The 27,112-nt window shown below is 42.7% G+C and overlaps 1 protein-coding gene across 1 annotated transcript in view; it reads right to left on the bottom strand.

The window, feature by feature from the left end:
* The window catches only part of wdfy3 (WD repeat and FYVE domain containing 3), a 165,648-nt gene that overhangs the window by 28,979 nt on the left and 109,557 nt on the right, over positions 1 to 27,112 (bottom strand). The window contains exons 24-39 of the mRNA XM_080739319.1: positions 25,534 to 25,645; positions 25,221 to 25,411; positions 21,914 to 22,066; positions 21,495 to 21,572; positions 20,876 to 21,033; positions 20,035 to 20,129; positions 19,438 to 19,558; positions 18,345 to 18,562; positions 14,860 to 15,056; positions 12,270 to 12,407; positions 11,744 to 11,923; positions 10,765 to 11,004; positions 10,246 to 10,345; positions 9,311 to 9,471; positions 7,632 to 7,861; positions 7,195 to 7,304 (exon numbers count right to left, since the gene is read on the bottom strand). Coding sequence (XP_080595445.1) covers positions 7,195 to 7,304; positions 7,632 to 7,861; positions 9,311 to 9,471; positions 10,246 to 10,345; positions 10,765 to 11,004; positions 11,744 to 11,923; positions 12,270 to 12,407; positions 14,860 to 15,056; positions 18,345 to 18,562; positions 19,438 to 19,558; positions 20,035 to 20,129; positions 20,876 to 21,033; positions 21,495 to 21,572; positions 21,914 to 22,066; positions 25,221 to 25,411; positions 25,534 to 25,645 — 2,482 coding nt within the window. The remainder of the gene's footprint in view (positions 1 to 7,194; positions 7,305 to 7,631; positions 7,862 to 9,310; positions 9,472 to 10,245; positions 10,346 to 10,764; positions 11,005 to 11,743; positions 11,924 to 12,269; positions 12,408 to 14,859; positions 15,057 to 18,344; positions 18,563 to 19,437; positions 19,559 to 20,034; positions 20,130 to 20,875; positions 21,034 to 21,494; positions 21,573 to 21,913; positions 22,067 to 25,220; positions 25,412 to 25,533; positions 25,646 to 27,112) is intronic.

Below are 27,112 nucleotides of genomic sequence, written 5' to 3' on the forward strand. Positions count from 1 at the left end.
GTCTCCATAGGGAAGCGACAAATAACACAACTTTATAATAATATTATAATAAACTATTTTGCTCCTTTGTTGACAGACCCATCATTCCGACACAACAGTGCCTTCTCTGTTGGTTTGAGTTCTTCTGGGGATGTTGGACCATTTGATTCTGACACCACGGTGCTCTACGACAGAGTGTTGACTGACATCAGTGAAAATTATGATCCATCAACAGGTGGGTGGTGATTAAGTCATTTCAGTGACCGTTACAGAATAAATTGTATCTCGCCAACTAATTAATTATTCAACGTGACGATTCTGACGTTGGACAAATTACGTTTCTTTGTTTTAAATAACAAAATTTGCAGATCTACAAGCTCATATGATGTTGTGAGTGTGTAAATTAGCTATTTCTGCCACTTTAACACAACACTGTTAAATAAAATGTAATAAAATAGGGCATGCTCATGACAGAACAGATAGTGGTTTAAAGGACAACTTAATTTTTTTACAACAAGGGTTCATATTTTAGATTGTAATTAGAGAAAAGAAAAGATGTGTTAAAATGTTTTCATTTACTGCTTTCTATCGTTTTAGCAATTTTAGCGATTTTCATTTCAGTGGGTGGGGGCATGCGTACAAGTGGCTAAATATGTCTTTTTAGACACAATAAGCCCATTCCCAAGATGCAGAGCAATCTTTCAAGGTCAGATGTGACTTATGGGGGCTATTAGTGTCACTGTAAATAGCAATAAAGAAATTGCCGGCTTATTGTGTCTAAAAAAGACATATTTAGCCACTTGTACGCATGCTCAAAATCACTAAAACAATAGAAAGCAGTACATTTTATCTTCTCTAATTACAATCTAAAATATGAACCCTTGTTGTAAAAAAACTAAGTTGTCCTTTAAGACCTTAATTTATTTATTTTTACCGCAATCTATATAAGTCTTCAACTGTGTATTTCCCATTTAAAATCACTAGTCAGGATGAGAGAACTTTTTTATGGCTTTAAGTGTTTTAAAATGATCTTATTTTACACTACAGTATATGGCAGAATTTCTTATTCAAACAGTTGTATTGTATTCAATGTGTGTGTGTGTGTGTGTGTGTGTGTGTGTGTGTGTGTGTGTGTGTGTGTGTGTGTGTGTGTGTGTGTCTCCTATACGGTAGGTGTGTGGACGAGCGGAGCGAGTGGAATCTATCACTTCAGGTTTGCTGCAGCCTATGTTGCACCACCCTCTTCAGAGAATCAGTGCATTCAGATATACTCGCCAAGGAGCAACGGCAGTGAAGACATTCTCTTTCATGTCTGTGGATCCAGCAAACTCGGACAGGTTGAATATATCTCTCGCGTATTCACTGCACAGCTGTCTTCTCGGTCGCAGGACGTTGCCGTACGTTTACCCGCTGGGTGGAAGCTCTCTAACAGGGACAGCAGCCACAACATGTTCAGTGGTGCTATGATCTACTACCCCAAGAGATAGTATGCACATACTATCTCTTGTCACAGGGACCACATACAGTACCACCAAATACTGCCTTACTATGTCCGTTTCTCTACTTAAAGTACACCTACTATACCACTACTCCTCTACATCAAATATTGGCAAACATTGGTATGTACAGTATAATACAAATATTGTACTTTTTACTCCAATACAATTATTTGAACAATTTAGTTTGTAGATTTTAAATAATTATTATAAAATCATACATTAAGTATATTTTCGTGCGAATACTTTTGTAGTTTAACTAAAGTAAAATCCACATTAAATATGTTGAATAACCCATTACTCTGAAGTCTGAACAAAGTATTCTACATTCTGGTATTACTACTTTTACTTTATAATCAAATCAGGATACTTCTTCCACCACTGCTATTGGTTCCATTACTTTAAATAGCTTAAATAACTCCCATCTCTCATAATCTTGCTGTTAATAAACTCATATCCCAAAGAACTGCTGTCTATTGTGTGTTTACTGATTAGTTTAAAGACTATAATACATCTAGAAGAACAGTGATGTTGTGTTGTCCACTGTCCATATGCAACTGAATGACACATTTCTGATACAAACATTGATTTGTATCAGAACATATTCAATATCTAGATTATTGAAGAAGAATTAAAAGCATTGACTCATGCTGCAACCTACGGTCGCAAATAATAATCTAGCTATAAGGGAAGAAAACAACAAAATCTGATTGGAAACCTAAATATACACAAAGGCACATAAATCCAAGAACTGTAAAGAGTGTATCAAAAAAGCAGTTTTAGTAATTCTGGGAATTATCTACACTGAGCTTAGCCTTAGTGTAATGAATCCTGAGAGACAGTTTAAACTGAATAAGGCACATACGAGGTAGAAGGAAGAATTGATTCAAGATCATTTCATTTTACCATTCCTCGCTCAACTAAAGTTTGCCCTTCCATATACCCCTAAACAAAGAGAGAAGAATAAGAGAAGAACGCTGTAAATCGATGGGACGTTAAACAAGAAATCTGATTGATTGCGGAGGTATTCAATAATGTAATTTGGCCTGATCTTCACACCCTCCATCTGTCTTCCCTTTCTCTACACACACACACACACACACACACACACACACACACACACACACACACACACACACACACACACACACACACACACACACACACACACACACACACACACACACACACACACACACACACACACACACACACACACACACACACACACACACACAGGGATTGTTTTCATTATCTGAAAATCTCAACTTAAGGCACACTCTTATATTCAGTGAGGAACAGCACCAGGAAAACCACCCTACTACATTCATTTTAATGACAGCTGATTACGGTAAACGTAGTCACACCCACCCTTTTCAGACAACCCAGTTAGCTCTTATCTTTATCATTAGGATTATCTCACAGGGTCTCAGACGTTCCTGGCATTTGCGTAGTGGCCAACGCTAAATTTCCACTGGGTACAATGTCCAATGACATGTTGAATGTATGTCAGTTTTATGAGATGGGTGAGTATAAAAGCTGGCTGCTTTTGCCATTATCTTCAGTCACTCTCAGTCAGTCATATTCACAATGAAGAGTTGTGGGGCACTGCTTGTTTTACTGTTCTCCCTGTCTGCATCTGGGGCTGCAGAGGATGAGAGACACAGTGAACCTGTTGAGCCAGGTATCCCCTCAACACCTGACATATGGAATGAACTGGTGAAGCTGGGAAGTCTTGTGGCGGAACAGAGAGAGAGTCTGAGGCACATGGAGGATGAAGCCAAAGGTTGGTTATGTGATTTAAAAATGGGAATTTAAGAGTTGTAATGCATGAAATGCATGTGTTTAACATGTTTCATACTTTGTCTCAGTAATATTTCTCAGCAATGGCTGACAAATTGATGCCTAAGAGAGACACTCACTTGTGTCAACTCATTTATTTGAGGTCAGATAACTAACTTTCAGTATGTTTGGTCCATGTAATCAAAGGCTTACCAACCAAAATGAAACTGCATGTGTGTTTATTATTGACTTAATTCCAATGCTGTGCTTTTTTTCCAGCCCAGCGCGCTCAGCTGTCCACCACAGAAACCAGCCTCACAGCCAGTGTGAACCAACTGCAAGACACGTTGACTTTTTCTAGCCTTTTCTTACAAGGTAAATTAACGTCTTTATAACTAGTACATTAGACTATTACAATGATATTTATACTAGTCCTCCTAATGTCAACGGAGAGACAACTACCGTACTAAAGCTACATTAGGCCTTTAAAAAGCATATCAGATGCCACTTTTAGCAAAACTAGTGCCACTGTAGTGCCATTTCATATTACATATGATTTAAAAAACATATTGCTTGAATGGTGGAATGAACATTCTGACTCTGTCCTGTATCTCAAAAAGTAATCACTTTATCTACAGTACAAACTAACAACACGTCACACTGCGATGTATTGTGAGCTCCTACATCGGCTATTTTTGCTATGACGAAGTAGGCTATATAGGGCTTAATAGTTTAGTTTATGCATTTATAACTATTTGCTGCTCCTTTGTTGACAGGCGCGTCAATGAAACACAACTGTGCCTTCTCTGCTTGTTTGAGTAATTCTGGGGACATTGGACCATTTGATTCTGATACCACAGTGGTCTATGACAAAGAGCTCAATGACATCGCCGGAAGATATGATTCATCAACAGGTAGGTGGATCATATTTCAATATTTCAATCATTTCAATTAACGTCACATCGATTTACAGCGCTCTCATTCTTCTCTCTAGGTAGACGGGTACTTGGGAGGGCCAACTTTAGTTAAAAGCGCTCGTTTTCTCAGCCAGTTCCATTATTTTCCCAATGAAACTTTACGGAAGCAGTAATGCACATGCGTGGCTGGCCATTAATCTGTGTTGCAGAAATGTTTCTCCACCAAGCAGTCAGAGAATACAGGCCAACTAAAAAATGGAACTGGTTGACAAAAACAGCGATTTTAAAGTATTGTTTCAACACATCGCTTCGATGCATACGCGTACGCATACACACGCACGCACACGCGCGCACACGCACACACACACACACACACACACACACACACACACACACACACACACACACACACACACACACAATAATAATATAAAAATATAAAATAGAGAGCGGACGAGCCCCGCCCCCACTATCATTTCAATGCAAGTGCTCAGTGGCGTTTTGAAGCAACGGCTACGTGCTAGCATGTAGCTAATCCAGGTGCATTCTGGGGGAAATTGGTCTCTACTAGAGACCACAAATGACGTCACGCTGCTCTCCGCTCAGAGGAAGGATTGTCTGGAGTGGAGGGGGCGGGGCCAAAATGCGCGTTTATGCTGCAGTTCCAACTTTGGCCACCATCAGGGTTGCTTCAAATCTAGCCCTGGGTTCTGGGGGCTTGGACAAAATAGCTCATTTACACTTACAAAACGTACAGTATGAGCACGTAGAAACACATTCAAATTATTGTGTGTGTGTGTGTGTGTGTGTGTGTGTGTGTGTTCTCTCTCTCAAACAGGTATCTATCACCCATCAGTGGGTGGAGTCTATCTCATCAGGTTTTCTGCAGCTTACATCGCACCACCCTCATCAGAGAATCAGTGTATTCAGATTATCTTCAGAGAAGAGGCTCTCTTTCATGTCTGTGGATCCAAAACTCCTGGACAGGTTGAACACATCTCTCACGTATTCACCGCCAGGCTGTGGAGTGGAGTTTCCGTACGTTTACCTGCTGGGTGGAAGCTCTCTAATAAGAAGAGCAGCGACAACATGTTCAGTGGTGCTCTGATCTACCGCCACTAACACTTCTACCCCTTCAAGTTCTCTACTTTATTATACCTCTACTCCTCTACATCAAATAACTGCAAAATTCTTAGTTTGTATATAGCATATTGTAGCAAATATCGAAGTTTAATACAAGTATTTGAAAACTTTGCCTTCAAGTTACTTTGTTGATTTAGATATTTACCATTATTATTATGAAACACATACATTAAAGAATTAAGACCCAATTTTATACATGATTGATTTGAAAATATTGAACCTTTTATTTATTTGTTAACATTATTTTGATGCCAATATACTGTACTTTTGCACTTTTCTCAGGTAAAACTTTGAATAACTGTCTGAATATTCTTTATGTGTAACAGAGTAACGTAGTATTGCTACTTTTACTTAAGTATCAAATGAGAGTACTTCTTCCACCACTGCTACTGGTACCATTACTGTAAAGATTAGATTCATCCTGTCAATAAACCCATATTCCAAAGCACTGTTGTCTATTGCAGTGGTTCTCAAAGTGGGGCCCAGGGACCAGACCAAAACTGTTACTTTTCAGGATTAAAATAATAAAAAATAAAATATAACAAAAGTAGCAGATCGACAAGCTCAAAACACATACAGCAATTTCTTGAGCTTTCAGATCTGCTTCTTTTGATGCTTTTGCATGACGCTGCAGTATGATCAAGTAGGACAGTGGTTCTCAACCTGTGGGTCGGGACCCCCAGGTCATTAACTTAATGTGCAACATTGTTTTCTCTCTCAACAGTAAACAAACCAACATAAAGTTTACGTGTATAGAGAGTATCTGCACAGTTCTAAAATGACAATTTAAGGACCTTTTAATACCTCTAAAATTACAAATTAAACACTGGCCAAATTGTCAAATATTAGAGGAAGAAATTGTGAAAATAGACAATCTACATGCTCACGACGCCTCGTGTTGTGAGGCGTTGTGGGCATGTAGATCTGCCATTTTCACCATAGAACTGTTAAACAAAATGTAATGCCTCAACTCTTAGTGCTTGTCAGGGTTTAGGGGTCCCCCAGTTAAAATACGATTACGGTATTTTGAGGGTCACAGCCTGAAAGGGTTGAGAACCACAGAAGTAGGAGATAAGAGGTTTCTGCCCGACAGCAACAATATAAAAATAGCCTACTGTAGATGGTGGGTGGAATTTAGCATGTGGAGTCGTGAAGCGCACTGTTGCTCAATGCCCACCAAGACATACAGTACCAGCACAAACACTGTTCAGGAGTCTGCTAGCACAGTGGTTCTCAACCTTTTCAGGCCACGACCCCAAAAATAATCATATTTGAACTGGGGACCCAACCTGACGAGCAGAGTTGAGGCATTACATTTTGTATAACATGGTACTATAGTGAAAATAGCCGATCTACATGCTCACGGCCATTTTAGAGGTACAGTAGGCTATTAAAGTAGTCCTTAAAGTGTCACTATAGAAATGTGCAGATACCCTCTATACACTTAAACGTTATGTTGGTTTGTTTACTGTTGAGAGAGAAAACAATGTTGCACATTAAGTTAATCATCTGGGGACCCCCCAAAATATAATTTGGGGACCCCGCTGGGGGTCCCCACCCACAGGTAGAGAACCACTGTGCCAGGAGAAAGGTCACACCAGGGGTTACATCAGGGTCCCTAGGGGGGCCACAGACACACCATTGCTCAACGCGTTGCAGCGCCTATTTTCTTTGTTATTTCCAGGTCCGTTTTAGAGGGTTTAAATGGTACCGGATATGCAGCTCAACAAATAAAAGGTGCATGACGGAGGATAATTTCACAATAAATATAAATCTCCACGATACGATTATTGAGAGTGTTTTTTGTATCACGATAAACGATAATAACGATAATCATCAAATATCTAATGTCTCTAACACGTGTGTGCGTGCGTTACCTTCGCTGACATCCTGGCTGTGGCTGTGGTCAGCCTCGTTCTCGGCAGGGATCATGACGTGCCAGGTGGTCATCCTAGCCTCCGCCTCCAGACCGAAACCCTCCACGCTACTGCACGTGCACGCGCACGCACACACACACACACACACACACACACACACACACACACACACACACACACACACACACACACACACACACACACACAGTATCAACAGTGTGAAGGGGCAGGCAGGCTCACACATTATGAATAGGATGCATCTCTGTGGCTTCTTGGCCAGGGGTTTTCAAACTATTTTGACTCAGGGCACCTCCATACTAGGATAAATGAGGTTGTTTAAATATGTTACATGTCTGGCAGCAGTAGCTCCAGTTCAAACCATGCCGTTCTCACAACAATCCACTGACAGATGATGTGTGTAAAACATGTTTTCTTACCTCCCGCTGTGCAGGCAGATGAAGCAGTGAGCCAGGCAGGCCACAAAGTCCTGGTCGTGGTTCCCGGGGCCTAGCACCAAGTTGCGGTTCACGGTGAGGACGCGCAGCGCGTCCAATAGCGCCACCTGCTGGGCCACCGTCTTGTGCGGCCGACACAGCTGGTAGAGCACCGTGCGGTTCAGACAGTGGTAGATGGAGTCCAGGGACAGGCCCTGGGAACGGCGCTTAGACTGAGAGAGAGAGAGAGAGAAGAGATTAAAGGAGGTGTGGGAAAGAGGAGGAGTGGGGTGTATGTTGTAAAAGAGCCAGGAGGAAAAGTCTATTTTGCACTGCATGGTACTCTCCTGTGTGTTACGACTGGGTGTTTGGGACTGTACTTAGTGCTGTTTTGTTGTTGTCTGAATCCAGACAAAGAAATGTGGAAATACGTCTGCGGAAAGCAGCTTTGAGCAACCATGGCCGATTAACCGTTAAGATTAAGTCCTTCTGAAGGTGTGAATGTTGCCTTGTTTGGGGTCTTGTGGTCTCAACATATTATTAGTACCCATGGACTTTGAAAAAAGTAGTAAAGCATTGTTACACCTCAAGGCTGGGATTAAGATACAAGCGAGACACTACACTGTAAAATCCTACATGCGTTAATTGTTAAAAAAATTACACTTGTGCACTTAACTCATTGAGTGCCAATCCCGAACTAGTTCGGCTTTATTAGCGTATCGTAGTGTGCCGATCCCGAACAAGTTCGGCTTTTAAAAAAAAAAAAAAAAAAAAAAAAGAAAATTTTTTTTTTTTTTTTTTGAAAAAATTTTTTTTGAATTTTTTTTTTTTTTTTTTGGACCCCATCAAATCTGGTGAACATGATTTCAATCGCGATTTTGCATGTTCCACCCCCATACAACCCCATCTAACATACAGGGCAGCCATTTTTGTTTACATTACATGTAAAACATAATGGCGATTATCTCAAGAATGCCTGAACGGATTTCCAATCGGATTTTTTTGTTTGAAAGCTGTGAACAAACTGCACAAATCCACTCCAATGCAATCCAGGATTGCATTGGATTTTTTAGAGCTCATTCTTCTCTGTTTTTTTCCCATGCATGAGGTGTGCAAGGTTTAATCATGGCTAAGTTGACGAAAATAAGGCTTCTAAAATGCTTGGTAGCCAATAGCTAACTTCAAGCTAACTTCATCCTCTTCCTGTACATGCACAAAGGAAAGTGTCCTTTCCTTTGTAAAAAAAGTCATGGCTCCAGGGCTTGGGCATGCATTACCAGCATATCTCTATTATTCTCTGGTCACTGGGCGCCCTCTAGTGGTGATAGGCTGGCACTCAATGAGTTAAGAAAACGAAAAAAAAAAAAAAAAAAAACTAAGCTAAAACAAAGACCAAACATATTGACAATTTTGTCGACAAATATAGCTAGACTAATATGTTAGGGACTAGTGGAGAAGAGATCCAGTAGAACTAAAAGAGAAATCATTTTATGTTTGGTTGTTGTGTTTGGTGTAGCGCTCTGAAAATAGCAGATCTACAAGCTCACAACGCATCAAAGCACGGCGCGTTATGAGCTTGTAGATCGTCTATTTTCAGCGTGCAACTAAAGGAGTAAAATAATCAGTCATCACAACGCCATCAAGGCCAGCAAAACATACATTTTAGGATTTGAACGTTGTACCTGTCCTATGAGCTGGACGATGAAGTCCACCACCATCTTGGACTCCTTGTTGAACATGCCCTGCCACAGCTTGTCCACCACCCGCTGGGTGAAGTAGAACACGTTGTTAACCAGGGTCTGGTAGCTGCCCCCACTGCTGATGGGCAGCGAGGCGTCCTCACCTGTAGGCGAGATGGGAGAACAGCACAGAACGTGAGAAAAACACACCTCAAGACACTGCGACACTGCCCCATTTTTCTCCCAATTAATCGTTACGGCAATTAATTCCTCCCCACGTTTCTGCGTTGCCACTGCTTTTGCACCAAGAGAATCACAGCCGGAGGACACAGCACCTCCACCCTACTCCTCCTGTTCAACATTCCCGCTTGACAGGTGCTGCCCTCCGGCCCATAGGAGTATGTGCAGTGACTAAGACCACCTATCCCACACTAGGGGTGGGACGATATGAAAATGTCATATCGTGATTATTGTGACAAAAGAAATCTCACGATTTACAATATTATCACGATAATCAAAATCCATTATTCTGGAGTGGAACATTTGCCAAAAAATAGCAAATCTACAAGCTCGCAACGTGTTGCGTTGCGACGCGTTGTGAGCTTGTAGATCGTCTATTTTTTGGCAAAGACATTTGACAGAGTGAAAAAAAAAGACTGTATCATCAAGCACGTGCTGTATATTATAAGTACCTTTTACCAATTATAGAGGGTTTAAGTGGTACCAGATATGCAGCTCTGCAAATAAAAGGTGAATTGATCCCAGTGCATGATGGAGGACGATATCACTATAAATTAAATCTCCACGATATGATTATCGTGAGTTGTTTTTATCACGATAATATCACTTATCGTCCCATCCCTATCCCACACCTAACTCCAAGTTGAATGAACACCCAGGAGGTTTACAGCGTTAACGAGACATTTAGTAGGAGTCACCTAGGAGGACGTCTGCAGCCAGGAGATGCTCCATGACGCCGTCCAGGATGTAGGACTGGAACTCCTTCTGCTGGGTCCTGGTGGAGCGCTCTGGAGAGGCCTGCAGAGGACAGACACAACACACGCTTAGAGCATTCCATTCAAGCACAGCATGTTTGTATGTTGTTTGAAAAAAATAATAAATAATGCTTCTCAGGTCAAATAGTTTCTATACATTTTGTGTTCATTGCCCAGCCACAGTAAAGGTCTTTGCACACTACTGCGATTTTTCGGACGAATATCTGAGCGAATTTTGGAGCACACACAAAAGAATCAACCTCACGTCATGTTATGTCAATCATGTTTGCACACTGCTGCCCGTTTTGTATTTATTTTCGGACGAGGGTTGATTTTTTTTCTGATTTTTGCAATTGTGCCCACTGGGTCCTTGCTCTCTCTCTCTCCTCTCCATCTCCTTGGCCTGAATTGTTTTTGCGGATATCGGATTTCCAAAACGCAAAAAAAAGCTTAATTCCTCACCTCCAGCAGCAGGTCTATGATGGGCGTCTGCTTGCTGGCGGGGGTCTGGCACAGGTTGTCCATGATCAGCACCCTCATGAAGTCCAGGACGTACTTCTTGGCCGGGTGGTTGGTCAGGTAGGTCTTAGAGCCCACGTTGCAGTACTCAGACTGGCTGCGGTTCATCCCCGATGAGTCGCCAGAGAAGGCCTTGAACTCCTCCGTGGGAGACCCCGCGTCGTCGTCCGCAAAGTCAGTGACCTGGGATGGGATGGAACGGGAGGGAGACAGGAGATTAATTAAGACACAGCTGACCTGAGCGCAGATACTGTATAAGGGCAGATATGAGGAGATAAATGAATAAGTAATTAAGTAAGTAAATGAAGGTGTAAAAAAATAATCTTGATAGAGAGAGAGAGAGAGAGAGAGAGAGAGAGAGAGAGAGAGAGAGAGAGAGAGAGAGAGAGAGAGAGATTTCACAATTTAGGCAACATACAGTAAAATAGGCAAGGACAGCACAAGGTAATACATCAAATGCATAGAATTAGTACTCACCAGGAACCTATTCAATAAAATCAAAACAATCAAAAACATCAACATCAATAGTCTGTACATCGAAGGCTAAGCTATACACACTATAGCTTCGAAGTACGATAGGATGCCAAGTAGAAAATGGCCTGGCCCATTTCACTCACACACTTGGCCAATGCTGGTTATTACCGAAATCTAAAAAGAGCTGGGCAGAGCTGATAAACCGGCACGAAGCTCCGCGCTATCAGCTCTGTTTTATAAGCTTGTCTTTCAATGATACTGCTTTCCAATTGTTCATCAGGTTCCACGTGTACATGTTGGAGGGTAATATATATGTACCATTTCAGAGTAGGGCCTGATGTTGAAGGGTAATATATATGTACCATTTCAGAGTAGGGCCTGATGTTGAAGGGTAATATATATGTACCATTTCAGAGTAGGGCCTGATGTTGAAGGGTAATATATATGCCATTTCAGAGTAGGGCCTGATGTTGAAGGGGAAGACGGTGGCTGCCAGGGCACACAGGAACTCGGGGCTGTGCCACATGGGCGCCAGGTCGGGCACGTTGTGGTACAAGTACCTGAAGAACTGCATGAGGGTGACCGGGTACTCCCTGAGCCACGAGCCCTCCTCCTCCGACTGCCAGGGCTGAGAGCACACACACACACACGTACACACACAAACAGCTCAGTCATCTACAGTACACAGTAGTACCGGGCATAAATTACAATGACTAAGCTTTGATGTTAGAAATCTCTAATATGTATGGCCCAAAAGTCAATGCTCCCTGTCTTATGATTCTAACTGAAAATCAGCCATTTTGATGCCATCACGGCCCACCAAAAATACATTTTAGTTGACTAAATCAACCGTAGATTTATTCAACAAATACTAGACTAAAAGTTAACCATTTCAGGTGACTAAAACGTGACCAAAAACTAAACAGAATTGTATTAAAAAAGACTATGACTAAAAGGCAAATCAAACCCAGTACCAGGTTGAGCATGCTGCGCAGCATGGCCAGCAGCAGGAAGGCAGCCTCGGTGCACACGCTGTGGATGGACTGGACCACCGTGGAGCCACTGGACGCAGGCATGCCGAAGATGAACGTCCAGATGGAGTCCAGGTCAAACTGACGAGACAAACACACACACACACACACACACACACACACATAGACACTGGGGTAATAGAGTGTCATCTGTAGGGATGGGTATGGGACCATACATGAAAGCTAGATAGCATTTTTTAGGTTTTATAAAGTTTTTTACTGATTAGGTGCTTGATCTACCCATGTTTAATTTTAATTTAAATTAAATTTTTCTAGATTGATATTTCTATGCATTTGATGTGTATTGATCTGCTTATTGTAAGCTAAATGCCTAAATTGTAAATTGTAAATTTGTATTGGAAAGAACCTCACGATACGAATCACACTAGTTGGGTCACAATACGAATGTATCACGATATATTGCGATGTGATACATATTGTGATATATTGTGATATATTGCTATATAAATTGTGGTATATTGCGATGTATATTGAGATGAATCAATGGAAGGCTAGCAATAGTACAGCGACATCTAGAGAAGCAGAGTGTCAGGACCGGACTTCTACCATTGGTTTATATGCATGGGAAAGGATTTTTTTTTCTCTCAGAAGTATTGCGATACTACAGCGTAGCGTGGAGTATCGATACAGTATTGGGAAATAAAATATTGCGATATATTGCCCGTTTCTAGTCATCTGGCAGTGGTTTTCAAACCAAAACTTTGAATATTTTGTTATCGTTGGATAACATTTCCTTTCCACAATTCTATGCTGTATTGATGTGGTGCCATAGGAGAGATAACAGGCACATGTTGATCAATATAACAACAAGCGATCAAGGAACGAGGCGCTTGCGCAGAGTTATGCAAAGCATCGCTGGAGTGACGATAATGACAATAAAGCACACCCTTGTGTGTATTCATACTGCGAGTATACAACAGATACAATCAGCATAAAACAAATCAAAATGTATTCAGATTGTGTTTAATTTAATAGACAATGCATTCCACTTGATGCCTCATATCATCACAATTTCAAAAATATAATGAACTGAATCTAATTCCAAAGTGTCTAATAGTGGAATGTGGTTAATGTGGTTAAACAGAGATTAAGGCTCCGTTTAGACGACAATGGTCTCGAAGGAAAACAGCAAAATAAATTATCGGATGTGCCGACCGTTTATACCAGTGGTTACCAAACCTTTTAGCCTGTGATCCAAAAGAGAAATTAGACATATACCCGGGGACCCAAACTAGTGAAAAAGCAGATCTACAAGCTCACAACGCGTCATTTCGCGCCTTATTAGAGCATGTAGATCGGCTATTTTCACAACTTTCCAAACATTTTTTTCTAATTTATAGAATTTCTTCGATTTGTTTTTAATGCTAAACGCAGAATAAAAAGTTAGAACGCAACAGGACGTTTTCTATGGAGACCGTTGACGTCTTAACGTGGCCTCAATCTCTTCAAGGGGTATGCACTCTGCACCCTCCCTTTCCCCTCTTCACTGAAAATAGCCAATCCACTACTAGCTCACTATGATACATGTCGCTCTGAGGAGCGTGAGCTTGTAGATTGTCTATTTTGGGTGAGACATCGGAATAGGGACGGTAGGGTTCAAGTGGTTAAAGGTACTGTAAGTGATACTCTTTGGTAAGTGATACTCTTTGGTAAGTGTTTAGAGTGTTTGTCCAGTAAACTGGGGTCTCCCTGTCTCTCCAGCTCTGGTAAACAGAAAATAAAATGTTTAGGTCGTCCGATCAGGCGAGAGCTGACAAACAGGATACAGGATTAAAATGAGGCAAATTTGAAGTGATGAAATAAATAAAACAAGTGAGCAGAGGAAAACTACTGCTCAGTACTCACTACTCAGTACTATAAAATGTAAGTTGCATGTTTTTTTTTCCTTTTTTTTTTAGATAGTGAGGAGCTCTATCTAGTGTAAAATAAAAAGGCAACATGAGCCTCTCATCCGCTCCCAGTTTATTTATTGATTTTCCAGGAAATGCTCCACTCGGGAGTCATAACGAGACAACCGGTGGTTGGAATGACTGGCTTACCTCTGTCGATACCAACGATCGGGGGAACGATCATACTGGAGATAAATATTCTGTGACTACTCGAAAAAGCTAAGAAAAATGTAATTTCTCTAGCAGTAAGTGAGTTAACAAAACAAGTTTTTGAGTGGTGGTCACACCGTCTCCTATACGTGGCCGTATGTGTGGGTATGCGTGCGTGTCTGTCTGTCTGTATGTAGCCTGAGTCTGTATGTAGCCTGCAATACCTTTTCTGACCACACATGTTAAGGGAGGGGCGCTGTTGTTCAGGCCAGGCACACTCACACTCACACACGCACGCACGCAGGCACGCACACACACACACACACACACACACACGCACACACACACACGCAGCCTCCACCGCTCAGTTCACACGAGTGTGATTTTAGTTTTAAAACCAAAACGTATCACTCGTCACTCCCTTTAAAAAGGCACGTTAGTGGTATAAGAGTAAGAAGGGTTGTTGTACTAACATGTACCTGCAGGCTGTCAGGCAGCTCAGTGACAGGCTGCTGCAGGAAGAGCGCCATGAGCAGGAAGTAGAGCTCCGGGACGTTGGTGTGTTTGGGCAGCAGCGTCTGCAGCACGGGGAACCCTGGGAAGTGGCAGGCGTCCCGGTTGATCTCCCGCACCGTGGACCGCCCGCCCGCACTGCGGCCCACATTGAAACCTGGGGGAGAGCAGCGAGAGAGAGAGAGAGAGGGAGCGGTTTATTAAAGTCAGTGGTAGACAGTGGTAGTGGTTGACGTCATGGCAGAATCCGGAGTGTTCGTTTTTTTTCGTCTTCTTTTTAGAAATTTATCCCGCGATTTTGTAACCCATTCTTCACCCAGTGCCAATTGCCTAAGCTGTAATCCCGGGCGCTATGCTCCCTCTGCCAGCCTGGGGAAAGCCCCGAACTGAGCTTATGCTTCCTTCAGTGGATGAGGAGTGAGCAAGACGCTTCTCATCAACTGACAGGGTGGAGCTTTCCCGGTTGGACGTAGAGTGTGGAAGGAACACGTTATTCCAACCAGTTCCTTTCCCCTCCATCAGGTGCCCTGGCTGGCCAGGGGGATGCATTATAGAGACCAGGATTACTGCATGTTTTTGTGAGGGTACATACCCATGGGGACACGGGGAGAACATGCAAACTCCACACAGAAAGGCCCTTTTGCCAACCCCACCTAGGGTGTGGGCGCTGATGACGCAGAGGCGAGAACACACCCACAGCGCCCCCTGCTGGGAATCGAACCCAGGACCTTCTAGCTGTGAGGCAGCGCTACCGACTGCACCACTGTGCCCCCTACAGGAGTGTTTGTTTTAACTAACAGAAGGAACATTCCAGACGTAGCTGTCTGGTGACTGACCTGGGCTGTGCTGGGCAGGACCTAGCCGGTTGAGTGTCTAAACGGAAGTACCAAGAAATTGGACCCCTTCCTTACTTACTTAGACGCTTTACCAATCGGTTTAGATTCTCCCTGAATGAAACGAGTGTTGTGATTGGTTGAGAAGATTGTTTCCGGGGGAAATCCCACCCCCTATAGACACTCTCTGCATTAGGTCGTGACCAGGCTTTTTCTCTTCACAGACGAGTAAGGCTGGGAACGAGGCTAGGCTACTAACTATTGGTACTGTGCCTAGCTTGGGGTTTAACAGGACCGCTGTAGCAGGGTTTGTTGGATACAGAGAAACCTGTTATAATGGTAGAATTGAGCTAATCCGGGAAGTGAAGGATTTAAGAGACAAAAGCTCAAACACTCCATGGCATGACGCTAGCCCTGTCACTACAAAGCATTAGGGGAGCAACAGCGGATCTACAGGCCCACAACGAATTACGCTGAGAGCTTGTAGATTGGATATTTTCACTAGCCTGGCATGGCCAAATAAATATCACTGCGTAAATATTAGTCTGGAATCACTGTGTGGAACCTGCATTTCTAAGTAAAAACAAATAACTCTGGTAACTCTGGTAAACTCACACCACATTTGCAAACTGGGCCTTGATTGGTCCCTCACTACTTCGGAGGGAGTGAGATCCAATCAAAACTGAGCGGTGCCAGACCAAATCAGCAAGGGATTTATTTTTTTGCAATAGCAGATTCGTCTGGTTTCCAGGCTATATTCTCAATAGTTTTGTGCGACACTGTTCCATGACGAAGTATGAGAGTTCAAGTGGTTCCTTCGAACTAATCGATTCAGTTGATTAAGAAATTACTTTTTTCCCACTTCAATTCGTTGAAAAACAAAGCTTAAAAATACGTACTTCTCGATTATTCAATTCATCGAAAAAGTTATCTATAGAATAATTGCAAAAAGGAAATAATGGATAGTTGCAGCAGCCCTACAAAGCATGCTCTTCAGAAGCAAAGGGGTATTTTTTTGTTGGGGACCAAAGCAGCGTGGACATCCTAAACATCCTAGTTAACACAGGAGGAGGGAGGGGGGGATCTGCTCTGATGGAGGTGTGGACCCACCCATGGCCGCCTTGCGGCGCACAAAGCGTGCCTTCTGTTTACTGAATGAAGACCAGCGCCGACGCGAGACCACCCCAGAGAGAGGAGACTGCGCTTCTGCTGCTGATGCCATGATATATTACACATGAAACACGTTAGAATGCTTCTGCTGCTGAGACCATGATATGTTACACATGAAACATGTTAGAATGCTTCTTGCTACTGAGGCCATGATATGTTACACATGAAACATGTTAGAATGCTTCTTGCTACTGAGGCCATGGTATATTACACATGAAACACGTTAGAATGCTTCTGCTGCTGATGCCATGGTATATTACACATGAAACACATTAGAATGCTTCTGCTGCTGATGCTATGGTATATTACACATGAAACACGTTAGAATGCTTCTGCTGCTGATGCCATGGTATATTACACATGAAACACGTTAGAATGCTTCTGCTGCTGATGCCATGGTATATTACACATGAAACATGTTAGAATGCTTCTGCTGCTGATGCCATGGTATATTACACATGAAACACATTAGACAGCTGCTGCTTTGTGTACAGAAAAGCAGTTTGAATGGCCTTGTTGTTGAAAGGTGCTATACCACATTCACTGACTGATGGAAAACTCAAAAGTCCAAAACTATCACTTTTCGGGATTCAAATAAAAAAAATAGCAGAAGTAGCAGCTCTACAAACTAAAAACACGTTGCTTCAAGCCACACTTCGTGCCACGTTTTGAATTTGTGGATCAGCTACTTTTGATGCTTTTGTGTAAAGCTGTAGTATGATAGTGGTTTTCAACCTTTTTCATGTCAAGGTCCATTATTTATTGGGCATTTGAGCCACGGACAATCATTTGATGAGATTTAGATTAAAACTTTGAATATTTTGTTGTCCAAGCTTCATTGATGTTGGTACCATAGAAGAGACAACAGGCACACTCTTCTACAGTCTAATTGTGTAGACTTGTAATAAAGTAATGCAGATGTTTAACAATAAGTTTAAAGGAGCTATAGTCAACCTTTTCTTGAAAAACTGATGCTAAAATAAAAATAATGTTTCGAAAATATTTTATAAAAAAAATAAGCTTATGTGTTTCTATTCAAAAATTACCACAAAAAGCGTAAAATAATGATAAAATAATCATTTTGGCCATTGTCAGACCGACACTTTGTTTACATTCTAGTCTATAGACTAGGATGTAAACAAAGTGTCGGCCCTACAATGAAAAAGTTGACTATAGCTCCTTTAAATCTACCTATGAAGGTGCATTCTGTTTTACAATGGGAATGGAGTGGTTTCTTGCCATTTGCGAGTTTCTGCAAAAATACGCTCCATGCTCCATAAAAAAGGCAAAACAGGGAAAGAAACCTTTTTGTAGCATTTGTAGGAACTTATCAGGAAAATGACAGTAAATACTGAAGAGTTGAAACGGCACATCTGAGCTTTCTGACCCGAAGGCAACAAAATAAAAGTCTCCTTGCCTCATGTCTGTCTTGTCTCACTCACCTAGCACGGTGCCTATCTTATTGGTGAGCACAGAGTCGGTGTGGTCCAGCCAGCCTCCTCCACACAGGCCCTCCTTGAAGCGCTGCTGGATGGCCTGGTTGGACAGCAGTACCACCAGGATCCACAGGGCGGCCGTCACCGTGCTGGAGTGCAGGTGCTCCTCCATGAACATCAGCAGCCAGTCGAAGCCCAGCGTCCTCACCAGCTCCTCGCACGCTCTGCAGGGGGAGACAGTGAGACACAGGTGGAGTGGGACTCCGGAGTCAGCTCATGTTACAGTACCTGAGACTAAAGGGCCACGTTCACACTGAGCACTAGAACAGGGGTCTTCAACAGGGGGTCCTCAGAGTTACTACAGGGAGTCCTCCAAGTCTATGAGTGATAGAAAGTTGACATGAATCCAAAATACACTGACGATTCATGATTGTGCTGTCAAACAATGAAACTATATGGAATCTAGGAAGAGGTTGTGGGGGTCCCTACTTCATCTCTCTCTCAACTAAGAGGGCCTTGGCCTGAAAACGTTGAAGACCCCTGCACTAGAATTATAATGATATCGTTTTTTAGTTCTATTCTATAATCAATGTTGGGGATCCCCCAGATGAAACAGTTTGAGAACCACTGTTCTAGTGCAGGCCAGGGTTTCTCAAAGTGGCTGCCCCGGCACCCTAGGTAAGGTGCCTTGTTGTTGCAAGTCCAAGGATTCCTCAGACTAATTTGACAATATTTGGAATTGCTCAATATCATGTATTTAACCACTTACACGTAGTAAAACGGACCTGAGTTTCACCGTACTTGGTGCGATCTTTTTCAGCCTACGGTACACCAAGTTTGTTCACCAAAAATAGCAGATGTACAAGCTCACAGTAGATGGGCTATTTTTGTTGAATGTTATTTTCGATCTGACATAGTTGTTTTCGATCTGACATACTGTATCTTAGAGGTAGATTTACATATTTGACAAAAATGTATGATAGGTGCCGTGGATTAAAATTGTATTTTCAGGGGTGACCTGAGACAAAGATTTTGAGAAGTGACTGTTCTAGTGAGTATGAAGGTAGCGTCAGTAAGAGGAAGCATGTTGGTGGCTTACTGTGCGTTGACGGTGCACTTCTCCTTGGTGGTGAAGAGCAGTTTGAGCAGAATGTCCAGCAGTCTGTTCCTCAACAGGATGAGGCTGGCTGACAGCAGGCCTCCAAAGTCATCATCAATACCTGCAAAAAAAAAGAAATTAAAAGAAAAACAATCTGTTGTTATGCAAGAGGCTCCGGGTTGGTCTTCACGGTTTAATGGTAGAATCAGAATTCATTATTACAGCATTATTGTCACATCACAGGTTTACAGAAGTAAAATATGATGTTGTTATTTCCATAGGGGGAAAAAGGGAAGAATAAGAAGCAAGGGGGAAAAGAGATAATCAAAGACAATGTAAAGATATTTTTTGCCAGCTTCCGTTACTCAGCTTTCGGGAGGGGTAGTTCTAGACTATGTATAGCATTCGGAGATTGTGGAATCGTTTTCTGGCTACGCGAGTCGCGAGACTAACAAGGCATAGTCAAAAAGCATCCCTTCATTTATGGGAAGTTGCACTTGTGCTTCCTTCCCGGTGCTCTGGTTAGCATGTCTCCAGGGATAGCTATCGTTTTCATGTGTGTTAGTAATCTGGTAGCGTTGAAGAAGCCTACTGTACCTCCATCGATCTTCTCCTCGTTGTTGATTTCCATCACCACAAACTTCTCACACACAGCGAACGTGTGCAGTGTGGACGAGATGAACTGACCAAACCTGGTGAAGGCGAAGGCAAGAGATTAGATCCACGTTTCAAGTCTTGACTGCATTATTAGCTACAAAGCACAACATTTTTCTTTCATAGTTTTAGTCGACAAAACGAATACGGGTGTGTGCGTGTACCTGAGCAGGTCGTAGGGGTTTGTGGGGGGTCTGTGTGTGCAGGGACGTGCAGAGAATGTTAAGAGAGGCAGGGGCTGACATTTCTAAAGAGGCCTTTTGGTGCAAATATCGAAAATAGCAGACCTCCAAGCTCACAACGCGCCGCAGTGTGACACGTTGTGAGCTTGGAGGTCTGCTATTTTCAGTGCTTGATACCACACTGAACTAAGGATAATCAAGTGAATACTGGAAGTGGCGTAACGGCATGGATTTCTACACAGAGAGGGCAATTCTTTCAACATAAGATGCTCAAGTTCAGGAGAGTTTTGACAAGGCAATTCTCTTGAATGCTGCCTTCAGGTATGGTATCGAAAGAGGGCATTTGTGTTTCTTTCGCAATAGTAAAAACTGCACTCATGTGACGAGGGCACTTTTTTTACTGACGGGTAAAAGGTCAGGGGCTCAAGCCCACTTTGATGTCTGTGTGCACGTGACTCTCTCTCTGTGTGTGTGTGTGTGTGTGTGTGTGTGTGTGTGTGTGTGTGTGTACTGTGTGTGTGTGTGTGTGTGTGTGTGTGTGTGTGTGTGTGTGTCTGTGTGTGTGTGTGTGTGTGTGTGTGTGTGCGTGCGTGCGTGCGTACCTGAGCAGGTCGTAGGGGTTGGGGAAGCCCTGCAGCAGCAGACTCAGCACGTTGCTGATGGCAGCGATGGTGGGCTGGGACAGCGAGGTGTCCCTCAGGGTCAGCAGCAGTTTGGGGATGAGCTGGAACTCTCGCAGCAGCTTGGCGTTCTTGGCTGCCTCGCTGTGTGTGTGGGACACAGAACAGTTGGAAGTCACTGCACTGCTAACTTAAGCACCCATGGACTATTCTGGTTCAACAGGATTCAGATGAGCGTCTCTTATTCAAATATTATCCTCCAATTTCAACGAGTGACATGTTATGGCCTGGGCCGTGGTCTAGCGGTCCAGGCACCAGCCCGACTGTGCATCGTGGGTTCGAGTCCCGTTCCCGATGATCTTTACTGCATATCTCTCTCTCCTGTTTTCTGTCTATCTTCACTATCAAACTATACATAACGGCAGAAAATGTCCCCAAAAATATATCTATAAAAATGTATGACATTTAAAAGCTTAAATTCTGTAAGCTGTTCACAATCAGTAGAAAGGCCTACTTGTCCAAAAAACTGCACATATTAATAAAATAAAACAAAATAAAACATTCTATGTACATGTAGCCTACGGATACATAGAAAATACACTTGCCTGGATTCTGTGAGAAGTTCGATGAAATGTTCAAACAGAGACAGATGGAGCTCGTAGGGTGCGTGGAGCCACACCTGACGTTACAAGACAAACAGGAGGGAGACAAGATGAGACCTCTGTTATTCCCACAAGGATTATTACAGTACAAGAATGAACAGTAAAATCCTGTATTAATTTAACCCATTTGGACCTGAAGTTGATAAAAATAAAAACGTCCTGGTCAGTGAGAGGCTGCGGGAGGCGCTGCTCTCTGCCTGTTTCAGAGCGTTTACAGAGAGACCATGTGACCTACTGTAACATAATGTAAAATATTGCGGCGTGACTTGACACCTTTAAGTATTTAATTAAAATCAATCAATCAAATCATTTGTAGAGAGTAACATTTCCTGTGGTTTGGTTGACATGTTTTGCTCACATCAAAGTCGCAGAGCAGGTCCTGGAAGGCGGTAGAGTTGGGGATGATGGAGGTCTCGTGTCCGCTGTCCACCGTGCCCACCAGGGAGAAGGTGAGGTGGAGGATGTGACTGTTGAGCAGCGAGCGCTTCTTCTTCAGCAGCATGGCCAGCAGCTGAGACAGAGACACACACACACACACACACACACACACACACACACACACACACACACACACACACACACACACACACACACACACACACACACACACACACACACACACACACACACACACACACACACACACACACACACACAGTTATTACCATGCAAGGATCTATACCATTTCTACCATTACTCTTAAGCGTCTTATAACCCTTTAACTGTTCTGCTGCTCTTGACAGTCCTCACCGTCATTGAAAGGGTTAACACCATGGCACCGTTGACGGTGAGGACTGTCAATCTTACTGTATATACAGTAAAGTTATTATTACTTACTGTCGATCCGCACCCGCCCGCATCGGTAATGTCCGCGATTTGTTTACAACGCACGTCGTGCGTGCACGCGAAGTGAACGTCCTCCATAGTAAATCCATTGAGAGGCCCATAAAGAGACTTCATTTACTCCAAAAGAGACATTTTGAGCCATTTTGAGCCAGGTCTAATGTAAACAATACACACGGCTGGGCGCAGCCATGTTTCTCTTCTGGGCTCACACTGTCAATGTCATGTGACTAGATGACGTAATCGTTGCCGTCAAGTGATAATCCAAAAAAACAAAAACAACCCCCTTCCGGCCCTTCAAAATAATAGCGGCGGCCAACGGAGGAAACGGCGCTGCACCAAGGCACCTAGCAACCTTCAGATTAAAAGGCAGTAATTGTGTTAACTGAAGCCAAAAATTATTAGTCCTTTTCAGAGCGCAAAGCACATTTAAAACACATTTAAAACACATTTAAAACACATTTAAACAACACGCACACAACTGTTAAGAGCAGAGTTAAAAAGGTAAGAATACATCATGTGCCTATCCCAGTCTTTTCAGGGTGATGATCGCAAAGGGAATAAAATATTAGCGTTGACCTGATGGCAGTAAGTCCTTGGGTGTCCGGTGGAAACATGTCCAAAACTGATTCAGATTAAAAAATAGCATATCTACAGTGCGCAATGCGACGCGCTTTGAGCTTGTAGACTGTCTATATTTGCTAATTTTGTGTGTGTGACGAATTTATAAAAAGAACAAACATACAAAAGTTACAGTATGGAGATAAGAGTTATCTGCCAGCAGCAACAGAGCGGATGGGTTGGTGGAGGGACTGAGAAGGTATCTGAATGGCCAGGGTGGCTTTTCTGGATTACTGAGCAGGTGCGCGGTTCAGATAGGGGGGTTTGGGGGCCAACCAATTATTTCTGCTGGCCTGAAATGCTGAAGGAGAGTATAGATTTGAACAGTGTCCGGTAAACCAGGGTTTAACCCATTTAGGCCTAGAATTATTGACTGCTTTAACCAGTGAAAAATAGCAGATATACAAGCTCACAGCGCGGCACCGAGTGCAGCGCTGCGAGCTTGTAGATCTGCTATTTTTGAAAAAGTCGTGAAAATGTGTGCAAATCTTTGAATATATGTATTTTCAAAGCGAACGGTTGTAACTCAAATTTTGCTTCTGGGTGGTCCCTGGAACTAAATATTTTGAGATGCGGGTCCGTGGCCAAATACATATCAGTTTGGGGGTCCTTCACATGAAAAGGTTTGAGAACCTCTGACATAGTAGTCTCTCAAGAACAGACTAACTGAGCTCCAGTTAAGTTAAAAGTACCTTTTCTTTGACGATGGCTGGCCAGATTGCTGACATAGAAACAAAGGTTTTTTCCAAAAATCTTAGAAGGATTCAAAAGACACTTATAGAATCGGGTCAAAATTCAAATTTTGACGATTTAAAAAAAAATTGCAGATCTACAAGCTCGCAGCGCAGCACTCGGTGCCGCGCTGTGAGCTTGTATATCTGCTATTTTTCAATAGTTAAAGCATAAAATAATGATACACAAAATGTGTACCCGTTCTGAATGGGTTAAGTGTCCTTGCTGACATTGAATATATTTCCGTGACCGGGGTCCTGCAAAGGGACTGGAATTCTGTCCCTCTCCTTTTCCCTTCTACTTTCCCTCTACACCACATGTTCATATCAAGGTCCATTATTTATTCTGCATTTGAGCCACGGACCACCATTTGATGAGACTTAACCTTTCAGGCCAAGGACTTAAAGGTGATACACCATGCATTTAAAAAGTATTTATGTCATATTGTTTATGTCCCAAAAAACGTTTTTCAAAAGGTTTGAGGCTAAATTACCACTCCTGAATAGAGAGCCATTTTTTTTTCTTCAAAAACGGCCGTCGATGATGTCAGCGACGGCAGCAAATCTATACAGCCTGTTTTGAGAACCCGTGGGATGCTTTTAACCTCCGCCTTCCCAAAACCAGAGAAAGACACAACGGTCAGAAATGGGACTTTGTGAGGATAGAAGGTGCTAGTGGGACCCCAAAAAAAGGTTTTAAAATAGGAAAAGTGAAATTTCATGGTGTATCACCTTTAATATTTTGTTGTTGGATAAGATTTTGTCCACAATTACATGCTGTATAGATGTTGGTACCATAGGAGAGATAACACTACAGGCAACGGTGATCAAAATAACAATTATTTTACACGTTCTAATTGTGTAGACTTTGTTTAAATTAAGTAATGCAGATGTGTTTAACAATAATTTAACTATTGAGAGTGTAAAATGAAACCAAATGGAACCATAAGAGTCCATTTGGTTTCATTTTACACTATCAAGAGTTAAAGATCTATAAGGGTCCGTTGTGGTTACCAACTCTACATCATTTAGCTGGAGACCACCTGGAACCCCCTTAAGGACCACCGGTGGTCCCCGGACCACTGGCTGAAAAACACTGCTCTACACCAAATGTCTTAAAATGCAGAAAATAGCTGATCCGCAGGCTTATGATTTAATTATTTCATTCAAATACAGCACTAATAAGCTCTAAAGTCTTTAATGTCCAATCTTTATTCCATTATCTAAAGAACATTACTACTTTATTGCAAAGGAAACTGCACTCTGATTGTTTCTGTCTGTCTTTCTGTGTAGATTAAATAGAGCAGGTGCCATCTCATGTGAAAAATTTAACAGATATTATATACAGGTTTTTTAATGGAACTGATTACATTACAGTGAAGCTAACATTGTTGAAAGTGCCTAAAAGAGTAGGAGCTAGTCTGGACTGGAGGAGCATTCTGGGTAGTGTAGTCCTTAGTGGTATCTGACCTGGTAGCCTTTGATGCGTTCCATCTCCTTGCTGGCCAGTGTGTTGCTTTTCACCACACACACCAGGGCTTTAACGGCGGCGTACAGACCCTCCACGTCGGACGCCATGGCCACCAGGCCCAAGATGGCTGCCGCCCCACCCACAAACTGCAGGTTGGTGGCCACCGGTTTGGGCTCGAAGGCACGCACTCCTGTTACGCAAGAGAAGGAAGGTTATACCAGGGTCCCCAAATTATTTTTGTGGGTCCCCAGATGATTAACTTAATGTGCAATATTGTTTTCCATTTTGAGAACCACTTGTCTTATTCTTTACCCAAGTATCCGATGACGGCGGCTCCGATGGTACGAGCGGGTCCGTTGAGGTGTCCCGCCGCGTTGTGGACCAGCTTGACTGGCGTGGCGTTCTCGTGGGAAGACACTGCCAGCTAGATAAGAGGGATTAAGAAACAGGCAGTCACCAGTGGCGTCTATTTGATAAAAGGCCATACATTTTCTCAATTATAAATGGAATGTGATAAGAAATGGATTTGCTTTAAGCTTTACTTTCAGGAAACAAACTTTGTTTCCCACCAGAAACATTTCTCTTTGAGAAAAAAGAAACCTGCCTTAGATGACTTAACCATTTAAGGCTGATTTATACTTCCTCGTACGACAGTGTTGTGCTGCGACAATAGACGATCTACAAGCTTGCTCTTTTTGTAGGTCTGCTAGAGTATTTCCAAAAAGAGCAAGCGTAGTTGAGGAACAAGGGCGTGAAAAACTACACGCTGCCTTCAAATGCAGAAAAACCTTTAATAGAGAAACTAAGTTTCGGCCATGACTATATCCCCATTGTTTTGGGCATTAGACCTTCAATGATTGATTAATTGATTAATACTTTATTAGAAGTTCGCACAGGAAAAGCAAAGCACAGGACAGTAGGGTTCAGATACAAGATTTACTAGTAGGATTTAAATCCAAGAAAGCACAATGGCTTGTTTACATCGGGGTCCTTTAAACCCAATTCATCAGGTTCTCTCTCTCAAGATGAAGGTCTAAAAGGGCATGGAAAACAGATACTGCTTGCTCTGTAGGCGGCTCCTTGCTGGAATGAAACGGCTGGTGGAGCGTGTGTGTCAGGCTGTTTGCTGCAGACTCCAGGCATGTTGGTGCTCAGCGACTGTGGAGTACAACCGTAGCAGAAAAGTACTGCGTGTGCATTTTGTTGCGCTGGGCTGGGGGCTTAGCAGGGACAGCCATGGAGGGACTGAGACTTAACAAGAGCCCAGATAAGGACTGGAGGGAGGCAGCTTGTTTTGGAGCTCACACAGTCCAGGCAGATAGAGATGGCACTAGGCTGTAGCTTAGCTAGCTTAACTACATTTCCTACTAGCTTGAGGGTGGCTTCACTACATCGTGGACAATGTACTGTAGCTTTCAAGTAGATGAGCCTTTCCCCACCCCCTCCACCATGTATCTGGGTAGCTTGAGAAAAGCTACAGTACAATGCATCACTGCTGTACATTTTCAGTGGAACATCAATGTGAAATAGCACCGCATGAGTTTTGAGTGCAGTTTGTTGAACACAGAGAATTCTCTGTCTCCACCCATTTTAAACTTTTCACAAAGTTGTGTATTTCCCTCAGCCATGTTACAAACCACACTCTATACCATGGCACGGTACTGTATATAAAGTAGCTTCTATGTAGCTGTCTTTTACTAAGTAACCTGTAGTGTACTTATTTAGTAAGAGATTGTAGTTACTCAGTGAGCTCAAGTTAGACCATCTGGTAAGCAGAAGGTCAGTGGTTCGCCCACCCATGACTACCTGAGCAGCCAACAGTTGGGTAAAGCTGGAAGCTGTCATTTTTTAATAAATATTTGAAGTTTTTCAAAAAACTTCAGGAAAGGCC

The sequence above is a fragment of the Nannobrachium achirus genome (genome assembly GCF_963921795.1).
Source record: "Nannobrachium achirus genome assembly, chromosome: 12".
NCBI classification, from domain to species: Eukaryota; Metazoa; Chordata; class Actinopteri; order Myctophiformes; family Myctophidae; genus Nannobrachium; species Nannobrachium achirus.